This window comes from Suricata suricatta, chromosome 9 (genome assembly GCF_006229205.1).
Source record: "Suricata suricatta isolate VVHF042 chromosome 9, meerkat_22Aug2017_6uvM2_HiC, whole genome shotgun sequence".
Taxonomy (NCBI): Eukaryota; Metazoa; Chordata; class Mammalia; order Carnivora; family Herpestidae; genus Suricata; species Suricata suricatta.
In genome coordinates this window covers 70,607,761-70,628,631 of record NC_043708.1, presented here as the reverse complement: position 1 = coordinate 70,628,631, position 20,871 = coordinate 70,607,761, and the positions used below count along the sequence as shown (strand labels likewise).

At 44.7% G+C, this 20,871-nt stretch overlaps 2 gene segments (V, D, J or C); both read left to right on the top strand.

Annotated features, from left to right (window-relative positions):
• LOC115301965 overlaps positions 1-20,871 on the top strand; it is a 550,585-nt gene that overhangs the window by 453,854 nt on the left and 75,860 nt on the right.
• Positions 963-10,843, top strand: LOC115301969. The segment is given in 5 exon segments: positions 3,175-3,399; positions 6,842-7,120; positions 7,942-8,013; positions 8,391-8,528; positions 9,904-10,843. Coding segments are annotated over 4 exon segments (552 nt in total).

The window sequence follows — 20,871 nt, the reverse complement described above, 5'->3', positions numbered from 1 at the left end:
ACTGACAAGCTTTGTGACTTTCCTTCACTGAACTTGAGTTTCCCTCTGGCTAAGCAAAGTGATTTCGAAGGTGTCTTCCAGCTCTAGCATACTATGATTCTAATTATCCTCTAGACCAATTCTAAGGGATGATTTAGTAGGAAAATCAGGGAAGTCCAATGGTGTTGAGTGTCTTATGATCCAGCAGGAATTCTGTGATTTGATTTTTAAAAAGGTACTAGAAAAGGTCAAAACTGTTCCTATGCATCCATTAATTAACACTTGGGTCTCCACCGAGGTTTTGACAAGTGACTGCTGAGGCCCCTTCCAGTCCTACACTTATTACTCTGGCTCACTACATGGCAACTGGAGTCTGGGGAACCCAGGAGTAAGGCCCAGCCCTGACACTCACTGTCTTAACCATTATTAGCTTCAGTGACTTCATCTGTAAGAAGGATCTAATAAGAGTATCACCTCTTGGAGTTTGTTACAATAATACTTGCTGAGGTAGTAGAAACACAAAACATTTGTAAATAGCAAAGTAGTTATACAAATGGTAGTCATGTATGATTATTATGCCCTCTGGGTGGGCTCCGATTCTCTTGCATCAATGGCTCTTGCTCCATCCGTCAGGCTCTTCTACCTCTAACTGAGTCATAGTCTTTTATGACTGTCTAGAGCCTTATAGTTACACTTCTGCCAACAATAGCCATTTGTCAATTCTCAGCAAAACCAAAATGATTCCTTTCTCCCTGCAAAAATATGATCCTGAAGCAAGATCAGGAGGTAAGTGATGGCAGGTTGAGGAGATAATAGTAGAAAACCTAGAGACTTCCCTAAATGCCAACACTCAGAAGATAACACATATAAACAAGCTGCCAAAATATAGCGCTTAGATCTCAGAAACCGTTGCAGAGTTTTATGTCTCCAGCTCGCCTTGTTCTGCTCCACCCACCCCTTCCAAACAGATGGACTAAAAGGAGGGCAAATCGGTAGTGGGGTTTTTTGTAATGATGCCTGAGGTAGTGTTGGAATGCACCAGTTTTCTTTGGAGGAGGGACTCGACTCGTCGTGGAACCAAGTAAGTCATGCATTTTACTTCAGTGTTATAGTCCCTTGGACTTGTAGCAGAGTCCTGAGTGAATTGGGGCTTTGGGGGAGGTCAGGAGATTCTAAATTGGAAATCCATCATTTTGTTGTTGCAAAGAGTCAGGGTAAATTTGGGGGATGAATTCTTTAGGTTCTCTTAAGAAAACAGTTTATGTATGCCTGGAAACTCTGTTCTAAAAATTTGTGGCAATAAGCCTTCTACAACGGCCTGAAGAAAGCCCTGAATCAGGCTTTTGGTCCCCTCCTCCATCAGGGAAAAGGCAAGCTCTAGGTGAGAGTCACTCCACTATTTATGAGGAAAAAGACTCGTGGCCAAAGTGTAGGAAGAGGGAGGGTTAAAAAGAAGAAAAATACTATTGCTGAAGGAGTTAGATCGAGATAGTCTTCTCTCTCTCAGATGACAAAAGCCAATCTTGTCTTTGTGCCTTTTTGCTGAGATCTTGCATTAAATCAGCATGCCTGGCTCAGGCTAAATGATCCCCAAGGCCCCATCCTAGTCTGGTCTTCCAAGAGCAGTAACTGCATCTCTTTGGTTGGCCCTAGATCTGAAAACTCCACACAGGGTTCAGGAGTCTACATCCAAAGTAAAATCACCGCCACCAACTTCAGGACAACCGAGAAGTAATGGCGCTCTCCTAGAGATACTGTCCAATGGTAAGGCGTTTCAGTGCTCAGAAACCCAGGGGTAACATTCAGGTAGTTTGGGTAGCTGACAACACTCAGCCACTGGGTCTGGTCCAGAGAACTGTAGTCTTTCAGAAGCTTTCCAAAATTCCAAGTCCAATAGGGCAGGCATTGCCCCTTACATGAGTAAGTTTTGTTTCACAGGAAATAAAGAATTGGGGAAATGTACATGAATGTGGCGAGATTGACATCCTGAAAGCAGCTGGTAGTGTCAACATCGCCTCTGCCTCTCAGAAGGAAACATAAATTTACGGGGATTCTTGATTGCCTGTTGCTTCCAGGCCAATAGTGGAATTTGGCGAGTTGTCTTACCTTTGTGAGGAGAGAGACTAGAAAGAAGGAGGGAAACAATCATGTTGTAGCTGATTGCAGTCTGATCGATGTTGGGCAAATTGCATCTGAGCAGAAAGTATTGTATTTCATTTTCCCTTTAAATCATTTCCACTTGAAATTCAGAATTATCTGCAGTGTTAGAATCAAACCTCTGAGGCTGTGCCTTAGGGAATCTTAGGGAAGAAGGAAACAGATGAATCTCATGCTTAGCCCCTCTGCCGGGACTCTGACCTGTGCTCTCCAGTGATACTCCATTTACTTCTCCAGTTTTCTCTTCCTGCAGTGATGGAGTGTAATATGATTATGTGAAGCTCAGGTAGAGAAAGCGAGAATTTCAAGTCAAGCCCTCAATCCTTAAAGTTTTGACAGCAAATAATGGCCCTATTCAACTGTCATTCCCTTTGGCTCTAGCCCCCTAGACTCTTGATTTCTGGTGATGAGACAGAGTAATCCATAAGGCCTTCAAATTCTATTTCACATGATTATTATAACCTCCTGAAGCTTATATCTGGATCCAGAGACAGGAGAATTATAAAACAAAAATAAGTAGTCCAAAACAAGCAGAAGCTTCTCTACCCCCATCTATGACACACAGCACCACTGGGCTCTCCACCCATTACCAACTTCTTATTCAAGCCTCAGATCCTGAGAAAGCCTTTCCCTGGCTCTTGGGGAATTAGGAGACAGCTTCCTTATTATTTTGTGAGATTCAGTCTGAGTGATGGGAAAGAAATTAGTTTTCTAATCAAAAAGCAGTATTTGTGACCCAAGAGAAGGGAACCAGAATATGAGAACGAGACCTGTGTCTAAACCCTCCTCAGCCTAACATTCATTATAAGAAATGTCACAATTCAGTGCCCCATCCCTATTCCCAAGCTACCGTGTTCTTCTTGGGAGAGGCCTCCCAGTAAGCTGGAAGCTCCATGTTGAAGGCAGCCATCAGTCACCTGTCACCTTCTCTCCCTCTATGTCAGCTCTGGCCCCTGTCTCAGTGCTTCCTGGCTAGGATTTAATGTGCACCTCCTTATCCAGCAGATAAACTATTATTAGCTTCAAAGGGAACTGAGCCTCTGCGCACTCAGCCCCTTGATCTCATCAAGGGCAGCTTTGTAGTTCTCTGAGCTGTGGGGTCTCTAGGCTGGGACCCAGGCTGGGGAGGCAGGGTACAGATGTTCTAGCCCAGGCCCCAGGGCCAGCCCCAGGCTGGTTACTTGTGAGGCAGTGCTGCAATGTGCTCCTGGGATACCCGACAGATGGTTTTTGGAGCTGGCACCAAACTCCTCGTGGAACCACGTGAGTTGATTTTTTTCACTATATTTCAGGGATAAATCAAGTCCCAGCACGGGGCTGCCATCTACTTTACATTACTTGGGAAAGTAGAACTAGGAGGTGGAGTAGCCCAGGTTGGCGGGTTGGCCAGAGTAAAGACACTGGGCTGAGTCCCTGATGTAGCTCTGTAATGAGTCTTGTTTTTTAAAAAAGCATACATTAACACAACATCCCCACCAATTTCTGAAGTCTTCAGAGCAGCCCAGAAAACTAAAAAAACCATACTAATTGTTGGAGTATATGGTGGGGGAGGGGATGTGCAGGGACACTTTGGCCCCAAATCTCCAGAAGGTAATTTCCATTCTTACATATCTCTTTGGCTAAGCTGACTAGTGTACATGACTCACTGCAACTGTAAACAAATGTCCGTAGCTTGAAAGATTTAAGAGAGAGATGCTTAACCAGGCCAGAGTAATCAGGTAGAGCAGATTTGTATTTCAATGTTCAAGTTAAATCCCATAATGTCACAGAGGCTTGAAATTGTGAGTGACATTTGTCACAGATGTCACAGATAATACTCAGGGAACTGGTAGGACTCAATGGGAATCTAGAACATAGATGATTTCTATGTATACAAGTTAAGAAAGACTGTCCAGGAAAGGTATACACCTCTTCTGGTATTGTTTACCAGCACATAACTTTAGCATTAGATTGTTACTCATAGAAAGAGAAAGTCTGACATAAAATAACAATTGTCCAAACAAGTAGCACTTTGAAACCCACAGTGAAATGTAGTTACATTTGTGGGCCATGAAGAAAGACCAGAAATTCTCAAAAAATGAACAATTAAATCTTTAAATTTTGGACTACAGTAGCGCAAATTTTATCCAACTTCAGATTTTGGTTTAAGCTAAAAACAAAATAGACTAGTTTACCTATGGCAACCATATAAAATGCATTCTGTTTTTTATTAAAGGTTCAATTCAGCCAGATAACCTTTTCTTTGGTTACCATGATACCAAAGAAGGGATTAGATAAAACACTTTACTTTCAAACAATTGTTTTCAATAGATAGGTACTCATTGAGAAAAGGGCCTGAGAAAACTCTTTTGCCAAATGAATGCATTATGTTTTATTTGAAATAGTAACAAACTAAGAGCTCAATATCATAAGTGTCTGACCTTCATCAGACATTTGTCTTGTCAGCTGTGTTACATTCTTCAAATTACTCACCCAGGTCTCTCTAGCCCCAAGCGATCATTGACAACTGACTTTGAATTTTAGATTTTAAAATCCCAAGCAAGCCTTAACTATCCACGTAAATCAGGCCAGGATTGGGTCATACTCTTAAGTAACCAAGGAGATAGGACTGTTTGTTTTGTTTTTTAATTGACTCGTTTCCTTTCTCTGTACCTCATAACTCCCTTGAAAAATCAACTCCCTTGAAAATGTCACCAAAGTCAGTAGAAGGAAGGAGAAATGTTGCAATTCTGAAGGCAGGTGAATGAGCAGAACATGTGGTTAGCCGTTGCCGCTAGAGTTATCAGTGTCAGTTATCAGTGGCATCAGCTATGCCAGAATGCAAAACAACGAAGGTTTCCTCACATGGGTTGAAATTAGGTTCCCAGAGAGCCCCTTGAAAAAATCCCCAATCCCCTGTCTTGTCTAGAACTGAAGCCAAATGTTTAAGGAACCAGATTCTTAGGAATGTGTTTCCTACCCTTAGTGACTGAAACAGAATCTAGCTGAGCTTTCAGGCAGAGAAAAGAGTGGTAAATTTAAAAAAAAAAAAATTTGAGGGTAGTGATGGGGGTGGGGGAGTCTCTGAACCGCTGATTCCCTGGGAAATCCCTGGTTGCCAATGGTCCATTTACAAAACGGTGATCAGCAAGAATTTCCAGACAACAAACACTCCCTCTCAACCAGATATAACCAATTAATTTGTTTATAGCTCCACTACCATGAGCTGCAACAACTAAAGCCCAAATCCAAATTAGGACAGAGTATTAGAAAAATCATTGCATTTACTCACTCACTACCAAGACTTTTCATTTAGTATTACTTTATATCTTGATTATAGATCAAAGTAAGTAAAAGTACACTGGAATTCAACATTTTTAACTTGATATCACCTAAGTTTTAAAACTCACCTATGTTTTATTTATTTTTGATACAGAGAGAGACAGAGCATGAGAGGGGGAGGGGCAGAGAGACAAGGAGACACAGAACCAGAAGCAGGCTCCAGGCTCTGAGCTGGCTGTCAGCACAGAGCCCGACTCGGGGCTCGAACCCACGAACATGAGATCTGACCTGAGCCGAAGTCGGAGTCTTAACCGACTGAGCCACCCAGATGCCCCAAAACTCACCTATGTTTTAAATACAAGAGCTATATTCACACAAGCAATTACTACTGAAAATTGGCAGTTAAGCTTCTGTTTGGTAATATATCCAGGTCACCATTCACAGATTGGTTGTCTCTCCTGATTTCAGGCATCTTCACAGCACCTTCCCCCCTCTTTTTTTAAACAGTTATTTGAAGATAGCCTATGAATCCAAGTCTTCATGGACAAAATTTATCATAACTCACAAATTTTAATAAGGCATGATGGGAAAAAATCAATACTGCCTCCCTCAAAGCTTTAAAACCTTCAGTTTCAAGGAAAGAAAAAGATGCATATACAGAGTAGCAGATAGATGGTAGTTCAAGGTGAGGCATGAATGCAGAGGAGGCTGAGAGGAGGCCCAGTGATTAGGACCAACAAGCCACAGCCTCACTTAGAATAAAATTAGAACTGGGTTTAAACGGTTTTATATCTATAAGGACCTACTGGGAATTATAGTTGTTTCTCTGATTAAAGACTCAAAAGAAACTGCAGGATAGTCCCTTACAAAAAATAAATAAATAAATAAGTGCTTACCTAAAAATAGAGATGTACCGCTTAACTTCTGTGGTTACCCCTTCCAGTCCAAAAAATGAGAATGACACCTTAAAGTGACCCCAACATTGCCAACCTCAGAGTATTTGAACCAGTCATGTAGTCCTTCTCAGACCCTGATTCATTAACTGAGCACCAACTCTGCTCCCGTTCTAAGGACTTATGAATTTAAAATAAACCAACTGATGCAGACAAATATTCAACCTGACTGCGAATGTTCAGAGGATTGACTAATAAAATATAGATAATTGAAACTCAGATGATCCAGAAACTTCTTTGTAGTTGTTATTTTCCATCTCCACTTGCAGCCATGTCTCTCAGCAGCTCTAACCAGAAGTCAGACTGACTATCTTTCATTTCCACTTCCCTTAGTCACCTCTTTCATGGGGTGCTAACAAGCCCAGGTCACTAAAGGATGCAGGAAGGTCTGGAATACAGTGTTTGGCCCCAAGGGAATGAAGTAAACACAACTGTTTAACTCCCACACTTGTGGATAATCATCTTGCAAAATAAATTGATTATATTTGCAGAAAGCCAGTCTCCTGCCAAACCATCTGTTTTCATCATGCGGAATGGGACAATGGTTGCTTGTCTGGTGAAGGATTTCTACCCTAAGGATATAGACATAAGACTCGAATCAACCAAGAAACTAGAAGAATTTGACCCTGCTATTGTCGTCACCCCCAGTGGGAAGTACAGTGCTGTCAAGCTTGGTCGGTATGAAGATCCAACTACGGTGACCTGTTCCGTTGAACACAACAGTGAAGTCGTGAGCTCCACTAACTTCGAACCAAAGACAGATTCTTCAGGTAGGTCATGTCTAGTTTCACGGGGCTGGAATTGTAGGGAAGAAAAGTTGAGGGAAAGGGAAGCTGGAGATGTAAACTCTTGACAGATCATTCTCCATGTGGCATTGTGCTGGAAATAAGACGGAGCCCAACTATGGCCCATCATTGACTTGGAACTTAACCCTGCATCCCTGAGCTGGAATCTAAAATAAAGTCCATCTTATTTCATCCCCTATCTCCTCTTCACCAACTGCTGTCTCCTTAATACTAACGACTGTCCTACTACTTGACTCTGGGTTAAAAATTCGTGCACAGACTATGGGTCACCTCAGTGGGTCAGTGGGTTAAGCATCTGACTCTTGACTTCGGCTTGGGTCATGATTTCACATTTCGTGGGATCAAGCCCCGTGTGGGGCTCTGCTTAACAATGCTGAGCCTGCTTGGAATTATCTTTCTCCTCTCTCTCTGCCCCTCTGCTGCTCACATGCACTCTCTCTAAAGAAATAAATTTAAAAGCTTTTTTTTTAACCTTTTTAAAAATTTTGTGCACAGTCTGCAGTTTGTTTGCAGTCCAAAACAAAGGGCAGCCCAGCCTATCATGGGGTTGAGAACCCTAGTTCATCCTACAAATTAGAAATAAAGTTGAATGTGGGCCTCATTGCATAATGAAAAAAAGCCCAGAATGGGAAGAATGTTGGCTGTGCGAGTAGCTGTCTGACCTTAACCAACTCATACCCCTGATCCTTAATTTACTTACTTAAAGTCTCCTCCAGTTTTAAAACCTCAAACCCTTTGAGCTTCTTGGTTGCCAGTGAATCCCTGACTGCTGCTGTTTGTTCCAGGTACTATAAAACCAAAACCAACGGAAACTGAAAACATAAAGCTAACTCCAGAGAAGATCAGTAAGCCTAAAGGTTAGTTGAAATCAAGGGTCAACTTCAGAACTGAGGGTTAAAGCAAACTGAGGGTAATTTAGCAACTTCAGAACTGAGGATAATTGTCAAAAAGGGTCAAAAGTCACCAGACTTCAAGAGAAAACAAAAACCCTACCTGAGCCCTCTGAGTCTCTCGGCAAAGCTCGCCTGGCTTCAAGCATGAGTTTCCAAAGCTTGCCTGGCTGGGAGTGAGCTGCAGCCTTGGGTCTCTCAGGGCCATCTGCCACAAGGCTGGGCTTGCAGACCAAGTAGAATGAAGGTGATTTGGGGCAGGCTGGTGTCAAGTGTGTTGTGGGCCTAATTTCTGGAAGGGAATTTAGCTTCTTGCTAAAGCCACCATCTTTACTCTTGTTCAGCCACAGTTCGTCATAGTTCACATTTCACAGCCGGGAATGTGAACATGCTGTCCCTCACAGTGCTGGGGCTCCGGATGGTGTTTGCCAAGAGTCTCGCCATCAATTTTCTCTTGACTGCCAAGTTATTTTTCTTTTAAGGTAAGAATTAGCTGCTTCTTATGCCTACCTCCACTCAAACTATGCTGCACATGGAAAAAAGGAGTTTAGGAATGTAAAAGGCCAAGAAAGCTTGGGAAGGAAAGAACACAGGCATCATATGGGGATTTTTTTAAGTTTATTTATTTTGAACGAGAGATTGTGCAAACACATGTGCACAGGTTGGGGAGGGTCAGGGAGAAGGAGAGACAGAATCCCAAGCAGGCTCTGAGACATCAGCACAGAGCCTTGATGCGGGGCTCAAACCCACAAACTATGAGATCGTGGCCTGAGCCGAGATTAAGAGTCAGATGCTTAACCAACTGAGCCACCCAGGCGCCATGAGACATAGTATGATTTAATAAGGTGAGCCGCCTCAGATACTCAGCATAACACCCCACCTCCTGTTGTCCTCCTATTTCAAGCCAGACTCAAAATGTGTTATGTAGTATAATGCAATACTGGCCAATAATCCCCACCTCCAACCCAGGAACTAAAACCTTGGAGCTATGCAATGAGAAATAGTTTTCTTTATTTGTTGTTTTCTTTATCTGGCCAAGGGGTCATGGGTTATTTGCAAGGCCATCAGTAGAGCTTCACCCAAAGAATTTCCAGAACCTGCCTTTGCCTAGACAAAGGAGATGCCAGGTCCCATCCCTTTATCACAGAACTCCAGTGACCAGCCCATCTTTGGGATGAACCTACATGCCCATTAGTAGTGAACACTCTGCTAGCCATTCAAGAGCATATAATGTTGCAGCTGAGACATTATCTGTCTGCTACTTGCATTCCTTCTACATGTAATCTCAGACATGAAGTTTAAACCGGGGCCTAGGTTTGCCTACAAAGCCCTTTCTCCAGTACCCCCAGTACTCCTCAGTCCCAACTCCTGATCTAGAGACAACTTTAGATTTTGATTGTGGGACTGATCCAACCCAGCCTGAGGACATGTCCAATCATTTCCAAATGGGTGATTGGTTTTCAGGAGTCCCGAGGACACAGGCAGTGTGGCTATATAAAAAGAGTGCTATACTAGGAGTCAGAAGATATGTGTTTTTACCCTATCTTTGTCACTAGCACTCTGCTGCCCTCGCCTAGCTGTGCACCTCTTGGGGCCTTGCACCCATTAAACAAAGGGGTTAAGAATGACTAAGGAGAGCAAATGAGTTGCATGGCTTATGCCAATATTAATAAGCTAATACTGACTAGCTGAATTATGGCCATGTGCAGAAGACACCATATCACGATAGATTAGTGATGTCTGCAATGATGCCGCCACAGCAAGTACTGGCCATCCTCACACTACATGAGGACTATGATTCCTCCGAGAGAAGACTGTCTATGATCTGACACTCTGATCCTTGTCCTTCACTTGCAGGCTGACTGGCATGAGAAGGCTGCCTTATGAGACCCCCCCCCCCATTACGTCTTCACAAAAGCCTACAGAGGACCTGTCTCCTAGACTTCTGGCTTCTCGGTGATTCAAGGTGACTGATCCTGGCCTTGCTTAAATGGCTGCTACCCAAACCATCGAAGGCAACAAACAGCTCATTTTCTGGCCTGGTGGAAAGACAAAGTCCTAGGGAGAAGGGCGTTATGGTCCTAACTGTTCTATCTGCTGCTTTATAAAAGGATATAGGACTCATTTTTTTAAATTTCTACAACAGACACACTTTGAAAAGAGTGTTTTGTTCCCTTGACTTTCTTTGCCTTCAGAAGTAGAAAGTAGGAGCCAACAGATACCCAGCTCCATCCCCCCAGACAAAAATAGACCCTAGGGGATGGAGAGCAGATGCCCTTCACCTAACAGGAATGGCTCTGTTCAGCTCAGCACTAGGTTTGCCTCAAGCTGGCATTCTCAATCACAAAAGCATTTTCTGCTTTTCTTAGTAGTTTACAAACAAAATTACATTTGACTTCCCATGCAACCAACGGGGTTTCTAAAGCTCATCTAAGTACTCTCCAAGCTATTAGCAAAGATCAGGGTAAAATACAGAGAAAACTGCTTTTATTAACTGACTTAGCAAACATGAATTGAGTCCTTCTAAGTTCTAGGCACTGAGCTGAGGGTGTAAAGATGAATGAGAGATGGGCCTGCTTTCAAGCAACTCGCTGGGCCAAGTGTTTGGGAGGGAGGGATAGGAATGACTCCTAGATCTGGGCTGTAAAACAGTATCTTTACTGGGTTTTGCCTGCCAATCTATGCACAGGGAATTTGAAGTCAGTGGATGCTGACTTTTGCCTGCCTCTCATTGTTGATGGTTTTCTGCTATTCCCAGTGCTGTCTCTGTTGCATTTATTAAAGTGCATTGAGTGTGCCTTGCTTCCGGCTTTACTCATAACAGACCACTGCAGGGGGCAGGGGTGCAGAAAGTGGGTGCGTGAAGTCACTGTTAGGCAGACAAAAGCCAAGCTGAACTTGTAGGTCACACCGCAGCCTCCTGAGCCCCAAGCCTGCAGGCTTCTGCCTCGGGGACCCTGCCCTGGGTATCCAGCTGTTGCCGCTGCTGCTACAGCAAAACAGCAGCAATGACCCCTCTGTGGCCAATGAGCTCTGCTACCCCCATGTCAGCAAGGCCACAGTATTTTCCCAGGTGCACCCACTCAGGTAGCAGAACCCTTGCACCCCACTATTGTGGTTTCCTGGGAACCGAGGGTGCTATCTAGGGTGTCAAGCGGGGGTTTACAGGGTCACAAGTGAAAGAGCAACCCTCACCAACTCCCCCTGCTACTGCCATCTGCAGACCCCCCTGTTGTCTTCAGAGCCCAAAGCAAAGAAAGGAAGCAGTAGCACTCTGAGTCAATGTGTTTAGGACAATCCAGATGGATAAGGAGGTCCATCCATGGAAGAACCATTAAAAGATTGCACCCAACAGCACCTTGTACACGTAAAGAATGCCAATTTCCAAAACATTCGTATCTGTTACCTTGGGTAACATCAGCATGTTTCTATAAGTGGCAAAGAACAAAAAGGTCACATCCTCATTTTTCAGATGGAAAAAATAACCCCTCCTAAAAGGTAATGTTAGGTAATGTAAGGTAATGTTCCTTCTCCAAAGCCATTCAGTGAGGCAGAGACAGGGCTGTGAGCAGAACCACCTTACCAAGAGCACCAGGCCAAAGTTCCTTCTAGAGCGTACAGCATTCCCAAACAAGGACAAGGTGTTGCTTTGGGGGTTAAAAAAAAAAAAATTCCTAGCTTATCACAGGATCTTGAATTTCTTCTATCAAAAAAAGCCTCCAGAAAAAAATTAATGGCAGAAGCCAGGTGGGAATTGTGGCCATCTTCAGGTCTGGGGCGGTCGGGATATTGGGGAAGTGGGGGGATCATACTGTGGCTTATAGTTTTCCGGAGCTTTTGAATACAGCACTTCATTTAAGTCCAAAATAGCCCTGAGGGAGTCCTCCAGAAGACTGCTACACACACACACACACACACACACACACACACACATACACACAGTCCTGGGCAGAACAGAGACGCAGGAGACTGAGACATTTGCCCAAAGCCTTTGGCTCCCTCACCCATGTTCTTTACATTCCTCTCTATAGTGACTGCTCTTCACCCACCCATTTTGAAGCCCAGATACACAGCCGCCAGAGCGCCTACTGATAGAGCCTACTAGTGTGCAGCGGCCAGGAAGAGCCCTCGAAGTGCTGCGGCCCACATGAGCTCTGTTACTAACCGGCTCTCTGACCTTGGGAATGAATATCTCTCACGTCTCTGCCCTCCAGTGTTTTTCCTATAAAATCATAGCCTAGGCTTCTACTCTCTTCCAGGTCAAATCTCATAACTAATAGTTGTTTTAAGGCAAAGAATTCAATGGAAATAAAGGAAAGAAGGACCGGTTCCCAGGGCTTAGGGTGTATCTATTTTGACATCACACAGTTGGTTTCCTCTGGAGATGATTATCTTCCCTGGAGACACCAATGAGCCCCAAACTCAGGGACTTGGAAGTTGGGGTTCTAGGAATCACAAACAATATTTTGGGAGTACCTCAGTGCTCTTCAGTGAAAGAAAAATGTTCTCTAAAGTAAAATGGCAGTGTCAAAGAACATTCAAGAAAAATAAGGTGGCTGTACAAGAAGCAGGAAAAAGGTGAACTGGGGGAAAAATTTTGAACTAAGTAACTTTGCATATAATTTGAATCTTAAAAGGGAAACAGACCAATTCACAGTAATGGGTAAGCAATGGAGACTAAACTGAAGACCCTCCTGAGTGGTACCTTGGCCATTCTGATGTCTTCCCAGTACTCACAGCACATATGTGACAGGCCCCTGTATCAGGCATGAGAGACCTGTGCACTGGGGCACAAAGATGAGAATTCCCCAGCTATACCTCTCCCACTCTAGCACCACAGGGGCCCACTGAGTCAGAAGGTGGGGAGGTGCTCAGCTTCAGCTGAAGCCAAGGTGCTCCCCCGGATATGAGCTGGCCTTGCATTGTTCAGCAGATACGTCCGGGCACAGAGTAACCGGGAAGAAGGATCCCATGTCTGAGGACATGAGCTGCCCTAAGAAGGAGCTATACCAGCCTGTGCTGGGGGTTTATGTTCAGGCCTCCTGGGCACCTGCGACACTGTGGGGACTGATGGCACAATAGTAAGTGGCACTATCTTCAGGCTTCACCGGGGAGATCACCAAGTGGAAGGTTTTATGCTGCTGACTGTGCTGCACTATAAACCGACCCCGAGTAAAATCTGCATCTTTGGATTGAGTGTTATCCCTGTAGAGAATAAACTGAAAGGAACGATCTGGCCTTATTCGGTACCAGTATAAATCCGGGTTTGAGTGTGTAGTGTCATAAGTGCAGGAAAGTGTCACTTTACTGCCACTCTCCACTGTCTGGTGTAGGGGGCTCTGGGTCACTTGGTTACACAGCACGCCTTGGTCTGTGAGAGAGAAAAAATAGAAAATAGTCAAGTCCCACACTCCGTAGGCAACAGGTCATGCACAGGCCCATCCAGAGGGAACTCAATGGGCAGAGGTAGGAAAAGGACACAGAGATGAAAGTCAAAGATGGAGAATGACTGGAAAACTAGGTGCAGAGAGAAAAAGGCCAAGCGTTTAAAGTCAGAGAAAGGGAAGCAGGCTGCTAGGACAAGGGGAATGTACGCAGATGAGTGTACTCACAGAAAAGCAAAAGGCTAATGCCCACAAGGAGAGTCATCTTCTCTTCCTATCAGGGCAGAGGCTGGAGAATAAAGTGGGGTTCCTGAGGTCTCTGAGACCATCTCAGGGCCTCCTACAGGAGGAGGTGGGAGGGGATTCGAGCAGGCAGGCAGCCCTGATGGTCATGTGACTGAATGAGCTGTCACTCTCCCAGGCAAATGCTTCCAGCCAAGAAATTGTTGTTGTTATTGTCATTTTGGTCCTCAAACCATCTTGAACTAATCCTTTTGTAAAACACAATGAAAATTAATTACTTAAAAAGAGAGAGAGAGAGAGAGAGAGAGAGAGAGAGAGAGAGAGAGAGAGAAACAGAAACTTTGAGCCCAGTTCCTGTACAAGAGGCTTACCCTCCATTCCCTGGATCCTCGGGCCACACAGACCCGTGTCCAGTCCATGGTCAGCTGCACTTGGACTCAATAAATGGCATAAAGGAATGAGTACCTTCGACTCATCTCTTACTCCTCTGTGTAAAGAGGGAGGGAAGAGGGTTGAACAAGATGGGTTCTAAAATCTCTCCTCGCCCTGAATTCTAGAAATCTTCTGTTTCTGATGCTCGAGGGCATACCTTGCCCTTGAGAGTGCCTGCTGCCTATCACCCAGCGTGACTCTCCGTCTCTCAGCAGGGCCTTGGCAGCATACGCTTAGCCCCAACTGGAAAATTCTCCCCCACAGCAGAGCTTTCCATGGTGGGGGTACCGCTCTGGGTGGGTGACAAGCTTGCTGGGCTAGTGCTCCGTGTTGCCACCGGAGCCACAGTGGCTGGAAACCCTGGGACCATCCCTCCCGGCCACATGTCAGACAAATACCATTGTGTGTATAAGCCGGGAACATGACAACAGCATGGTGTAGTGCCCTGAGAAAGACGAGACTGAGTACCTGACTCCCCCAAACCCGGGAGGTGTTTGTAGGAGTTCTTTTTTCCCCTTCCCTGCATCTAACTCATCAGCGAGTCCTTTCCGTTCTGCCATGAAATAAATGTCCAGCTCCTGCAAACACCACCATCTCTGGTCAGCACCGCTGCGGGAACCCCCTAACTGGTCCTCCTGCTTCTGCTTCTGTTCCTGGACCATCCCTTCTCCAGATCTTTACGGAATGTAAATTAGATGATGGCAGCTGGACCTCCTTTCCTGGGCCTGTAACATCCTGCAAATGGTCTGGCAGCTGCCTCCTGTCCCAACTCAGCCACCCACCCCCAATACACACACACCCCGTAATGCCGGTTCCATGAGGGCAGAGATATCTGCTTATGGATATACCCCCAGTGCCTAGGACTGTGTCTGCCACAGAATCGATAGTCTAATATTTGTGGAATAAAGAAATGCAACTCAAAAACTCACCATTGACATGGCTAACATTGACATGACATGTTTGCTGGATTTAGTAAGTAAAAATGCAGGACACCCAGTTAAGTTCATATGGCAAAAGAACAACAAAAAACTTTTAGTAATATTTGGAGTGCATTTACACTAAAAAAGTATACGTTCGTCTGAAATTCAAATTTCACTGGGAATCCGGTGCTTTATTTGACAACCGTAGGCATGAAGAATGCCAAAACTGAACACCAGGCAGTCAGAAGTCCCCCTGTGAGCGTCCCCAGCCCCCCTGGCCCTGGAAGAGGATGGTTCGGTGACCAGGCTGCCCGGCCCTGCACTGCCGCCTGCAGGAGGGGTGTCCTCAGCGGGAATGCAGCCCTCTGCTGGCAAGACTGTCTCAGAGCTCCCCAGTCTCCAACATCCAGGAGCTCTGCCAGTCCCCACCTAGCTTCTGGGGTCTGTCCCCACTCTAAGGGTGTCAGCAGCATTGCTATTTATAAGAGAGCTGAGTGTTCCCTTCCTAATTTAGGCAGTAGCCATTTTTATAAAGTTTTTTTTATTTATTTATTGAGAGAGAGAGTGAATGAGTCGAAAATGGGAAAGAGAGAGAGAGAAAGAGTCCCAAACAGTCCATGCTCCATGCTGAGCCTGATACAGGGTTCAATTTCACGACACCTGAGCCAAAATTAAGAGTCAGACGCTTAACCAACTGAGCCATCCAGGCATCCCTAGGGAGTAATTTTGAAATTAAACTGCTACTTCTCTTCTGACTGCCCACCCTCAGTTACATGTGACCACACCCAAGAACAGAGAAGAGAGCTTCAGACACCCTCACAGGGGGGGTTCACATAGACCTCTTCACACAGAATGTTCAGACACTGAGAACTCCTAGGAGTGACACAGTCATGACTCTCCCTACTTGGGTGTCCTTCCAACATTCCTCAAACGGCATCCCTTCAGGAAGGGCACTTCTCAGAACAGCAGTGCAATGTCATGACAAAGAATGAGGTTCTGTCATAGGAACAGAGTATCATGGTGGTCACCAGGGCTGGGGTGGCAGAAGTGGAAAGATGTTGGCCAAAGGGTGCAAACGACCAGTTAGAAGATGGACAAGTCCTGGGAATCTAATGGTCAGCGTGGTGATTAGAGTTGTTAATATTGTGTCATATACTTGAAGGTTGCTAAGGAAGTAGGTCTTAAATATTCTCACCAGACACACACAAAGAAATGGTAACTATGTCATGTGAGACAGGTGCCAGATAATGCTACGGTGGTAACCATTTTGCAATATATAAGTACATCAAATCAAAGTGGGCCACCTTAAACATACACAATGCTGTGTCAATTAAATCTCAACAAAGTTGGAAAAAATTGTAATGTTTATTTACCCTTGAGAGAGAGAGAGAGAAGAAAAGTAGGAGAGGGGCAGAGAGAGTGAAAGAGAGAAAATCCAAACAGGCTCCATGCTAACAGCAGAGAGCCCAATACAGGGCTTGAACTCACAAACTGTGAGATTATGACCTGAGCCAGAGTCAGATACTTAGCCGACTGAGCCACCCAGGAGCCCCTCAAATTTTTCATTTTTAATGAAAAAAAGAAAAATGGGGTTCTGAAGCCAGATGCCTGGGTTCATATCAGCTCTAGAATTTATTTGCTCTTTGACCTTAAGCAAAACCTGACCCCTCGAAGCCTCAATTTCTCCATCTGTAAAACAGAGATAGCTTTTTCACAGCACTGCTGGAAAATTAAATGAAATAACATATGCAAGACACAAGCAAATGATCTGGGAATATTAGTGTTTCCTGTTGCACTTAGAATTTTTACTAAATAGACTGATGAATATAGTCCTGAGAGTTTTATTCCCATCAAAGGTATTTAGAGAAAAGATGCGGAGTAAATCTAAAAATATAAAGTCGTGGGGCACCTGGGTGGCTCAGTCGGTTAAGCGCCCAACTCTTGGTTTTGGCTCAGGTCATGATCTTGCAGTTTCATGTGTTCAATCCCCACATCAGGCTCTGCACTGGTAGCACAGAGCCTGCTTGGGATTCTGTCTCCTCTCTCTCTCTGCCCTTCCCCTACTCGCACTGTCTCTGATTCTCTCAAACTAAATAAATAAACTTAATCACAAATATATATATATATATATATATATATATATATATATATATATATAGTTGTGAAATCTGTCAAAACACATGTGTATCAATTAATGGCCAAAAAAAAAAATCAAAAAGGGACCCACATCTCTAATTTTCTGTCAGTTTTGAAAGCATGTCATAGAGCACTGCACTCTCCTGAAACTTGAGCCAGCAGTGCTCTTCCCAAATCCCTAAGAGCAGTGGGACCACAACAGATGAGTCTCCTAACCCTGCCGATATGTTTTCCAAAAGCTGCAACAGAATTATTCATGAGAGACCACAGTGTGCAATCGGGTACAATCAAGTGACCCCCAAAGTTTCAGGATACAAGAGACTCTCAAGATCTAATGACCTATTACAGACTTATTGCCCTTGAATTTCTCTAGTGCATCCCCCTTAACCCTTATTGATACCTGCAGCCTGAGCAACTCCCCAAGGCACTGAGAACCCTGGGCTGCCTTTCATTAGCTTGAAACCACCACTCAAGAGGGGCCCTCAGTCCTGCTGGGTTCCCTGGCAGGATTTGGTAAACAAGGCCATTCGCTTCCCACAGCTTGGCTTTTGGTCGCTGCTATCACTCAGAAAAGACTTTGCTCCCAATTTCCTCTGAGGTGGGCAGCTTTGTTTTTGACCTTGCAGCGCCCTCTGCTGCTCTAATTCGCCCACCTCCATAAACAGGTCATCTAGGATGTTGACAGAAAATGGGTCGGGGAGGAAAATATTTTTTGTTCACAACTTAAGTCAAAGCTGCTGCTTCTGTTCCCATTCCCCTTTCAACCTGACACCTGCAGCTGCTTCTCCGTTGGCCTATTCTCCGCAGTCACTCAAAGAGGACTGTCTTTAAGGATATAAGTGAGCACCCTGAAAGGGTAGATAGACATTTTCCTGTCAACAGAAAGCCTAATGCAACAGTGGAGAACATGGGGAAATTTCCTTGGGAGGACATGGACAAATGTATCTCTTTTTGTGAAATAATAGAGACATGATAAAAAGGGAAAGCTTAGAAGCCTCTGAATGTGTGGTAATGTGAGCTGAATGGTCTAGAAAAAGGGTTTTTCCATAACCCTCATTCTGTGCTACATTCCATTCCAAGACCCCCAGGTCTGATGGATAGTAGGAAGCATGCCAAGCAGGGCCTGAAGTCCTACAGATGTCTTTCACCCCCAGGCAAGGGGCCCCCCATCTTTGCTGAGGACTTCTTTTGGGGGAAGGATCTTGCTGAAGGCCCTTTGGACAAGAACAGGTATCAAGAACCCCACCATCATTTGCTCCCTGAAGCCAGCCATGCAGAAGAAGAGACTCTGGTGTTGCTATCGCCACGTCTGGAGCAGCCTGTGGAAAGAACAGTCTTGGTCCAAGCAGGTCAGTGATACCTTTTGTGACAGGGCTGTGTGGGACCTGATTCTTGACAACCAGATTTCTCAATCCTTCTATAGGGTCTTCTCTCCAATTATTCCCTGGGGTGAGGAGGGAAAACAAATTCTACCTCACTGGCCACTGGTGGTGGCTCTCTGGAGCACAGTGGTAAGCAGGACTGTGAAGCTGCATGCAGACTCAGAGCAAAAGAGTGATGTGTCTATTAGTAATATCTGCCGTGGGAACAGGAGCAGCGGGTAACACCACACGGTTCTGTGTTTGCCGCCCTGCTCTAGATGTCATTCCTGTAATGAGTCCTGCAGAGAAAGAATAATCAGAGCCAACTTTCTGTTGGATTAGCCTTTTGGTAAAGGGCAAATTTTTAAATCTCTGCCTTTCATTTGGCTTCCCTGGGATCTCATGGACCATTTCTCCCACTATCAAATGCTGTTGCCTGCAGCCTAAAAAATAAAAAATAATAATAATGAATCAAGATGCTCTCTATCTCTCTTAAAATCATAAACTATGGGCCCAAATCAAACACCTTCCTTGTATGGCTTACCCAACATTTAACAAGGATAACCATACCTGGGCTGGCCACAGAACCAGGAGGGACAGAGGTCACCTAGGAAATCTCAGGAGATTCCTTATTCTCCTGAGTCACAGGAAGGACCAGCAGAGGCAGGACTGGGACTCAGGAGTCCTGAATTCTAGCTTATATCTGCCTCTACCTGCCTATATGACCTTGAGCAAATTTACCTCTCTGGGCTTCAGCTTCCTCATCTTTAAAATGAGGACAATTGACCCAGGCGGTCGCTAAGTTCCCATCCAGGTCTCATATTCTAGGATGTTAATGTATGAAGCTACAAAGCTGACCTAGGAGAGTTATTATTCCCTTGTACATGGTGCTTGAGCTCCTCGCTGCCCAGCAAGGGAAAAAAGCAAAGCATGCCTCTTCACTGGGGGGTAGCATAATTTCTGAATTCAATATGTGTGACTCATCAGAGCCTGGAGGTTCAGGCCCAGTTGCCAACTTGGAATCCAGTTATTATTGCATCTGGGAGAAAGAAAGTGCTGAAAACAGCCTTTGGAAGAAACATCAATTTGGGGGAGGGGGGGAAGGAAGGAGAAAATGAAGCAGCTCTGCATTGTGTGGTAGCATTTTGATATCTTCTTTATCATCTTCATCCCTGAAATCTACTCTGCCCACTCCTGTTTCTGCTCTGAAAGAGGGAAGGAGGGCAGACCTTCCCCAGGGAAGATGGGGCACCTGTGGGGAACAGACGAATGGCTCAGTCTAGTGAGGAAACAGAACAAAGTTGACGCCGAATGCCTTTCAACTGTGCTGACGCTTCTGGTTTTTGTAAAGGTGCTCACTCCTGTGGGAACAGGGTTAATAGGAAACTGACATTTAGACCCAAAACTAAAAGAATCGTGAAACTCAGCAAGTAATATCTGGCAGAATTAAGTTTCTTTTTCATCTGGAAATTGTCAGAGAGATAGTCAAGTGTTCCTCGAGGGATAGGAACAAAAGATGAATGTTGAATATAATTCAATTTAACAAACATTTATTAAATACCTACAGTTTTTTCCTGGGATCATCTGAGCCAGTTTCTGAGAAGATGTGATCAATGCCCAAATGGAGAAAGGGGTTTTATCAATGGGTCAGAGAGTGGGTGAACATCAACAACAGATTTCCCTTTGAGATCCAGACATGGTTAAATGTCTGAGTAACTAGCTGAGCTTCAGAAGAAAAAAAAAAACGTGCACAACAGCGTGGAAAATCTACAACACGAGGCAATCAAAAATGTTATTTAATGATCGGCTTTAGCATGTATTTCATTATTTTGTAAGGCGGGTTTACTTTCCCATTTTAAGTTATCTTGAGCTGATCTATAAAGTCTATGAGAGAAAAGCTTTTCAAGAATTATACATTTCTGAAATCAGGCTCCCAGCAATCAACATAGGAGAAGTGGTACTTTTTTGTCTTCCTAACAATGAAAAAAGGGGCCTGGCATCCCTTGTATTTTTGATGCCCACAGGGCTCTCCTTCCCTGCTGTAGGCCAGAACCAGCGGGGAACCACCAGGCAGTTATGTTTCTTGTAGATCTGGACAACAGGGCAGCAACAAGCAACAGCCTCCTGGGTGTTCAGGATGGCGGCGGGGGGCCCAGCTGCCTGTGAAACCAGGGAAGAGCTTTGGACCTTCCTAAGATGCTCAGTCCTGCTGTCTTCACAGCCTGAATCCTGGGCTGCATTAGTAGCACAGGGCAACCCTAAGTGACCTCGCTGGTGATGCTGGCCCTTTATCATGCCCCTATAATTACACTGGAGACAGGTCTGAGAAAAGTTAAGTAGCATCCCAGC